An 8,433-nucleotide genomic window follows, 5' to 3' on the forward strand; every position below is an offset into this window, starting at 1 on the left:
TCATACAACGTGCAATACTAACAGAACGCAATGATAAAGCTGGGGTATTTCAAGAACGATAAAAAATAGCAAACTGACAAAAGAATGAAAGTAACAAAATCACGTAGCTTCCATAAATACACAACAAATGCAAACAGGCGGTATTGAATACACACATATCTGTGAGTGAGTGAGTGAGTGAGTTTAGTTTTACGCCGCACTCAGCAATATTACAGCTATATGGCGGCGGTCTGTAAATAATCGAGTCTGGACCAGACAATCCAGTGATCAACAACATGAGCATCGATCTGCGCAATTGGGAACCGATGACACGCGTCAACCAAGTCAGCGAGCCTGACCACCCGAGGCCGTTAGTCGCCTCTTACGACAAGCTGAGTCGCCTTTTATGGCAAGCATGGGTTGCTGAAGGCCTATTCTACCCCGGGACCTTCACGGGTCCACATATCTGTGATTATTGTTACGAGGATGTGTATTTGATAATTAAAATGTCACCTTAATCAACTTTTAATTATAATATATGAGCTTGAGCTATGCTGGAATGCTGGAATTCAGCATAACTCTATAGAAGGTATATTATAAGTTTTACACTAGTCCGTGGGACCCATGGATTGATGTACCCTCGATACATGTTTATGTTCCCTGAGCCTGAAGGGCAAAACATCTAGGGTACATCAACTCACGGGCCTCGGGGGAACAGTGAAGAAAGTATTTATCTTACTGAATACCTCAATGTTACTTTTGATTTTTTTTAAAGCACGGGAACAAATGTTTTGTAGCCTTCATTTTGCTCACTTCCATCAATTTGCATTTACAAAACATCAGTAATTTCCATACATCACGCATGATTCAATATTAAACACAAATAATTACTACCAAGAAGGACCAAATGAGATCGGCATTCCCATCGGGGTACATAGAAATCTTACTCGTTTTTAATCGGGATACATTGAAAATAATAGAAGAGCGCTCAGTCAGCCAGAAAACGACATTTACGTGTGAGGTAAGATAAAGGGATTGTTGTTCATATGGAAGAGGGACTACTACTTTGGATTTACACTCAAGTGTACGATGATATCAGCGTTTCAAAATTGTATTGTGCTGGAAATCATTCACTGAAACCGTGTTTATTATATATTTGTATTTTGTGTATTATTGAATATTTTAGGTTTGTCTGTGCTTTATTCTGCCGGTTTAAAGGGGACTCACAAGACTTTTTGTCACGGTTATTTCTAAACCGTAACATACTTCTTACTAGGGGTGTCACGATTCGATTCGATTCATCGAAAATCGAATCGGTAGCACTACGATTCGATTTGGATTCCTTATCTTTCAATTTCCATTCGATTCATGAAGAGTTTACTTTACAGCTTTTCTAATTTATTTAATTCAAATTATGTAACAAGTCATCGTTCTACAAGCATCGTCCGAGAAAACAGACAGCTTTCCTTCACGTTCTGTTACTTGCAAGCTGATTGGATAGCTCGTTGCCCTATTAACCAATCACTGTTGATTTTACTTTACTCGTGTAAAGGTACATACAATTACTGGTTTCGTATTTAGACATTTCTAAATATTTGCAGTGTTGGCGATAATTCTCTCACCACAAAGAAAAGGAATTATATGCAACTATTTGACACGCTGTTAATCGATTCACTTCAAACATAAGCCAATACACAATTTTAATACCGTACGAAAATGTGATTTCAACTGCACGTCCCCTGACAACAAAATGGCTGACGAAGCTACGCTACGAAATGCCCCGGCGAATTTAAAATCTAAAGTTTGGGAATACTTTGGGTTTAGGGGTGAGTCAAAGGAAACTGCCACTTGCAAATCATGTTACACTGATATTACATGCAAAACTGGCTCCACAACGAACTTATTCAATCATCTCAAGCGAAAACACAATGTCGATGTGAATGGTTTAGGTGGGAAATCAGCGTCTGGGGATGCCAAACGGCGTTCAGTTACTAGTGGTACCAGTGGACAGCAAACCTTATTCCAATCAGTGGCTAAGTCAAAGCTTGGGGATGACCGCAAAACTGCGATAACAAAGGCAATAGGTGGATATTTGGCTCATGATATGAGACCCTACTCAACCATTGATAAACTTGGGTTTCAAAATATGATTCAGGTTTTGGAACCAAAATATGCCTTGCCTTGCCGAACACATTTTAGCCAAACGGTCATTCCTGGATTATTTACCAAAGTGAAGAATAGAGTTATGAAGGCCATTGAAAAAGCAGAAAATGTATCTATCACAACAGATTCATGGACGTCAAGGGCAACAGAAAATTACATAGCCGTGACAGCTCATTATGTAAATGAAGAGTGGAGAGTTGAAAATTTTGTTCTTGAAACACACAAATTCCCTGAATCCCATACAGCAGAAAATCTGGCCAAGTGTTTGAAGGAAACTGTTGAGACATGGAAATTAGAGAGAAATGGGAAGGGGCCATCCGTCACAACGGACAATGCAGCCAACATAGTCAAGGCAGTGAAAGAGACTGGGTTTGAGTCACACATAGCTTGCTTTGCTCACACTCTAAACTTGGCTACACAGCGTGGATTAAAAATGCCACAGATGGAAAGATTACTCCGTAGGGTGACGCGAGTGGTGAGTTTCTTTCACAAAAGTACCTCGGCTACAAGTGCGCTTACACTCATGCATGCTAAACTTGGTCTGCCAAAACACAGACTTGAGATGGATGTTTCAACCCGTTTGAACTCAACATATGACATGTTGGAGAGGTATGTGCAACAACAAGCTGCAGTGTTTGCTGCAATACTGGAACTGAAAAAAAAGATCAAAGACCTGGTCACTTTGTCTGATGATGACATTCATAACATTGAAACCATTCTCCAAGTTCTGAGGCCAATTAAAACAGTAACTACAAAGATGTGCAGCCAAACACATCCAACTGTATCAATGATTCATCCATTCAAAGAGATGCTCCTGAAACACTTGAAGCAATCTTTTGAGGACAACACCCTGGTTGCTGATGTGAAGAGGGTCATTCGATTTGACTTGGAATCCAGGCAAGTTTATTTTATTTTAAATTTTAATTTGATGACAAAAGAATGGCAAACTAAATAGATATAAAATACATAACACTTGTAAATGTTAACTATTCCTCAAATTGTAACAAGTGTATATAAACAATAAACATGTTATCAAGTTATCTTGAAAACATATAATAAATCAACTAATTTCACAAAAATAATATGCCAACAAGTTTACAATAATTCAAACATCATTATATACATCATTGTAAGATTGGTTGGAAAATAAATTTATCAACAATACATTAGACAACAACAATTTCAACAAACAATAATTGGTGAAAATTTATTTTCAGGTATACAGGTACTGTACTAGATTACCTTCTAACAGCCTCAGCTGTGGACCCAAGGTTCAAACGCATGCCTTATCTAGATGAAGCAGGAAGACACAAGGTTTACCAGGCACTTCAAGACGCAGCCATTCAGTTCCACCTGTCTCAAGTTGAGGTAAATAACTTGGCATTATGAATTCCAATTTGAAATTACAACAAAACCAATGTGTCATAATTTTTTATATAGTTTATTCAAAATCTAGTATGACCATATCAAAAATATTTTTAGATTCATGGGAGGATGGCAGAGGAAATATCATAGTTTTCAAACTTCATTGGTTTAATTTTCATCATGTTAGTTTGTAAAATAATGGGAAATGTAACCATATATATTTGCAAATGAAAAATGAAATAGTGAAAATCCTAATTTGCAGGCTGTAAGAATCAAGACAGAACCAGGAGAGCAGTCTGGCCCAGCAATTCCCACTCTGCCTAGTATGCCTACAACAGATCTTGAAAATGAAGAGTTACAAGGCGAGGCAACAGAACCAGTGCTGAAAACAGAAAACAGAGAAGAAGCTCATTCTACTCTTAGTGACCTCTTTGGTGATGTGTTTGTTGTCAAAGTAGAGGAGGGTCTGAGTGTATATGACAGACTGGATGCAGAAGTGAAATCCTACAGGAATGATGAGTTCCTTGTCCTTGAAGGGGACCCACTGCTGTGGTGGAGGGAGGGGGGGAGGGAAAGTATCCCCCCCTCTTAGCCAAGTATGCCAAGTGTTGTTTAAGTGTACCAGCAACAAGTGTGGCAAGTGAAAGGGTGTTTTCCACAGCAGGGGATATTGTTACTGCTCAGAGGGCATGTCTGAGCAGTAACAATGTTGACCAGCTAGTCTTCCTGACCAAAACCATGATCATTCCAGATGATTTGCAGTGAATCTGTAACAGTGACTTTGTTTTGAGTTAATGTTAACATTAGCAGCCAGGCAGGCTCATACTAGGCTGGTAGACAAAACCTTTTGATTTTTTTTGTGATATTACTGAAGGTCAGTGAAGGACTGTAACTAGGACTGACTACATGTATGTTAAACACTTTGTACTTTGGATTCTAGTCATTCCTTGGTTTACATTGCTGTTATTTATATTTTACTTTCTGCAACAGACTAACAGTTTTCAAATTAAAGTGAAACTAGTCAAACTAAAACATTTTTTACTTGTTTATCAACTTTATGTGAATCGAATCGAAAAGAATCGAATCGAGTTCTAATAATCGATTATCGAATCGAATCGAAGAGTGAGTGAATCGTGACACCCCTACTTCTTACACAGCGCAAATGGGCAAGGGGTGTTCTTTCTATTCTATCAGAATACTTGTGTGCGTGAAAGTTTCTTAAACTCACACTAAATAGGTATGATACTCACTTACTTTACTTCTCTCCATAACGACCTGTTTCAATACTGTAAGCCTAATCAGGGGTACTAAATCTTTATTGATTCGTAATACTACGAACACATACACGAACACACAAGCTAGCACTGGGAGGACGGCAAAGAGGCGACCTCATTGTTAGCTCATTTCGAGTCATTGTATGGCAATATATATATAAAAGAAAGAACAAGAGATGGTAAGATGGTTAAAGTCTTATTATTTCATTGCCGAGATCTGTGTGATGTACATGATACACTGACAGTGCCACAATCAGTTCCATTGGGCTACACCGCCGTTCCAAAACATGGGTATACAGAATGTCAAGTCAATAAGAATAAAAAATCGAAATTTCATTCACCGCCGCAAACACCGTCTCCGCATCGACTGCCTAATGTTTGTGAACACGTGGTTGGGGATTCTGCGCCATTGCTTTTGCAAGGCAGCGCCAAGTTCCTGCACATTCTGAGATTTCTAAGACCGCGCAGCCTTCTCCCAAGTGCATCCCAAGCGTGCTCTATTGGATTAAGGTCAGGGGACCTCGATGTCCAGTCCATGATGTTGATTCCAGCGTTTTGAAGGAAATTTCGTGTCAATATGCGGCCCACCATTATCATGCTGGAAATGTAGACCTATTCCATGAGCCACCAGGTAAGGAACGAGTTCAGGGGTGAGCGCCTGGTGGCGGTATGTGGCAGCTGTGACGGATGACCAGAAGTCGGGAACGGTTGTTTCCACAGAAACTACCCCACACCATGCAACCCCCGAACTGTCGACTTCCTGTACACAACACTGGGCATACCGTTCACGACGTCGTCTCCAGACTCCATGCCTGCCGTCCGCGAATCTGAGGTTAAGCCTGGAATCATCGCTAACGACGACTCGATTCCAGGCTCTCTGGGTCCACCGGAGGTGACTTTGGGCCCAACGTAGACGTTGACGTTGATGAAACGGCGTCAATATTGGCCCAAGAGAAGAAGGACATCGAGAATGGAGATAGGCAGCCCGCAACCGATTTCAAATGGGCTGTGAGCACAATCGACCTCTAAACACATCAGCCCTGGTTCGTGCAGCCAGCAGAAGTCTGTCACGTAGGTGACGTAGGACGATTTGGCGGTCTTCTACTCGTGACGTCACACGTGGTCGACCCGACCTTAGGCGATCGGAAGTGATGCCAGTTTGTTGTAGACGACCTCGCAAGTCATACATAGTACGCCGGCTGCATCCCATTGCTCGTGCGACGTCAATAACTGATATTTCCGCTTGCAGCATGCCAACGGCACGTTCACGTTGCACATTTGACAATCGTGGCATAAACGTACCGTTAGAACTGTGGTTTGAAAGTGTTTTGTCAATTCTTGAGGCCAATGCAAACACGTGCAAATGAAGAAACTGTCGATGCGATGATCACGTAATCGACTGCACGTGCAAAACCTGATTTGGCAATAATGTCATTTGCACGACTAATGGATGGGTTTGAAAACAACGCAATCGGTGAAGAAACGAGAAGTTTAATGAACAGATATCTTGAAATATTTACGAGACGTTGGTGTATGCAAAGCTAGTGGTGCCATATAATCTTGCGTTTCAGACATTGTAGAAATCTTTGCATCTTGCTTGGATAAAATCAATATTTCCGCTTGGCAGCTAAGTGTACGCGAGCGACAGATTTACTTAAAAGTAAAGACTTAAATTAGTGTCAGTCCCTCCTGGTAATTCTGATTGTGTTGGTTGAGTATCACCCTGCGTCACCCTGTGTCACCCTGCATCAGGTTGCTCTCTGCTATTACTCTGTTACATGGCTTTATTATCCAGACTCCATATCACTGTCATGTAGCTTGTCACACTGTCGCATTGTGTGTTCCCTACAGCGGCGATCTACCGTCACTTGTTGGCAATATATGTCTTGTTTTTACATTGTAGTGTCATTTATAGTTGAATTGTTTTGGATCTTATTACTACTTTTAAATTCGGGTATGTGATAATCTAGTAATTTTATTGTCCATATATTGTTGACAGGTTTTATGATTTACCATCAATTCTCATGTATAAAGTTCATTGTTCTCGTCACGATATGGCTGAAACAATGCGACGTGACGATAACTTTTAACTCACGCACTCACTCACTTGTGTATATGTTCCATCATATTTCTGGGAGTTATTAAACCAATGTGGATTCGAACAACTGGCACTGTAACACGCATTTTTTCCAGGACAGCCAACAGTCCTTACCATCACAATTTTCAATTGTCCTGCTTGATGTCATCCAAGCTACTAATTTTCCAGAGTGAATTCACAGTTGATGTGAGAGTGTTTCTCGGTTGTATTAGAGGTTTCTAATAACGAATATGACCCCAAAATGCATATTCAGCAGTGATATTAAGGTATTGGATATTGTTTCTAAACTGATATTTACATTCCCTTACACTATAGCTGAGCATGTTCCCCCTTACTGTACTGACTTTTCAACCAAACGGGACAGATATTTCAACGTTTCATTCACGAAGGATCGTTTCCGTAAAGTAAATGTATATTTAATAATTGACTTTGTACAGGAAACAGAATTGCTCTAACGATTATTATGTTTTTAATAGTGAAATGTTATTTTATATTTGGTAGACTGAATTGGGAACTGAGATGGTTAGTGGTTGAATCTGCAAAGGGTTTTAAAGGATTGTTAAAACATTGTCCTCCTGAGAGGGTACGGATGGCTCGAAATATTCAAGGTAAATTCAAGCCCACCGAGATGTCAATCGTATGATGTTTGTGTAGAATCTGAAAACAATCATCAAAGGTTGACGGAATGAGATAAATATAGCTAGTACAGTAAGACCCATGCTCCTCATTGTGATAATCTACCTTCAGTTGCAGAAGATCTATTCCGCAGATCGAGGCTCATGTTGTTGGTCACTGGGTTGTCTGGTCCAGACTCGATTATTTACAGACCGCCGCCATATAGCTGGAATATTGCTGAGTGAGACGCAAAACTAAACCCACTCACCACTGTTTTTTATGTCCTTTATTTACAAGTTTGAATGATAGAAGTGTATTTATAATGAATACATAACTTGTTTTAATCATGAAATGGCTGACATACTACTCATGTAACATCATATGTTGAACGAATATCATTCATGTTAAATCAAAACCAGGCATGTCAGTAACAAGTTAACTTACAAATCATCTTTCTTAGGATCCAACAAAAAGCACTCACTTCATGCTAGTACGTAGGTAATTTGCAAAGCACAAATCAAGCACTTGTCTACACTCTTCTTCCTTCAAGGTATTTTCTCAGATGCTGATCGACTTTGACAAATGCCAGTCTTCATGTTTGCGACGTCTCCTCAAAGCATCAGTACATGGCTTTGTACCAAGAATCCACTCCAGACGCTTGAAGCACACCACCAATACTGATAATAAATCTGGGGTATATGACTGCAATGAATGATCAACTTGATGAGGCCAAACAAGATCGATATTTCTTTTATTCGTTACTTGAATGGCTATCTCGCTACGTCCTCCCAACGGCTTGGTTTCAAATACCACTAAATTAGAACACTGCAACATAAACCCGTAGACTGTACATTAAACGTTCCCAACTCACCAATAGTAGCAGTTAGGCAACAACACGTGTCACGTCATCATTGGTCATCCACGGACCTGTCATCCAGG

General features: G+C 40.1%; 1 protein-coding gene across 1 annotated transcript; it reads left to right on the forward strand.

Moving 5' to 3' along the window:
• The first annotated feature begins 2,224 nt into the window (after positions 1-2,224).
• On the forward strand, positions 2,225-4,099 carry LOC137287951 (E3 SUMO-protein ligase ZBED1-like). The gene is made up of 3 exons (XM_067820319.1): positions 2,225-3,039; positions 3,360-3,510; positions 3,770-4,099. Exons 1-3 carry the CDS (start codon positions 2,225-2,227, stop codon positions 4,097-4,099), a joined length of 1,296 nt encoding a protein of 431 aa, XP_067676420.1.
• Positions 4,100-8,433: the final 4,334 nt, after the last annotated feature.

The sequence above is a fragment of the Haliotis asinina genome, chromosome 6 (assembly GCF_037392515.1).
Source record: "Haliotis asinina isolate JCU_RB_2024 chromosome 6, JCU_Hal_asi_v2, whole genome shotgun sequence".
NCBI lineage: Eukaryota > Metazoa > Mollusca > Gastropoda > Lepetellida > Haliotidae > Haliotis > Haliotis asinina.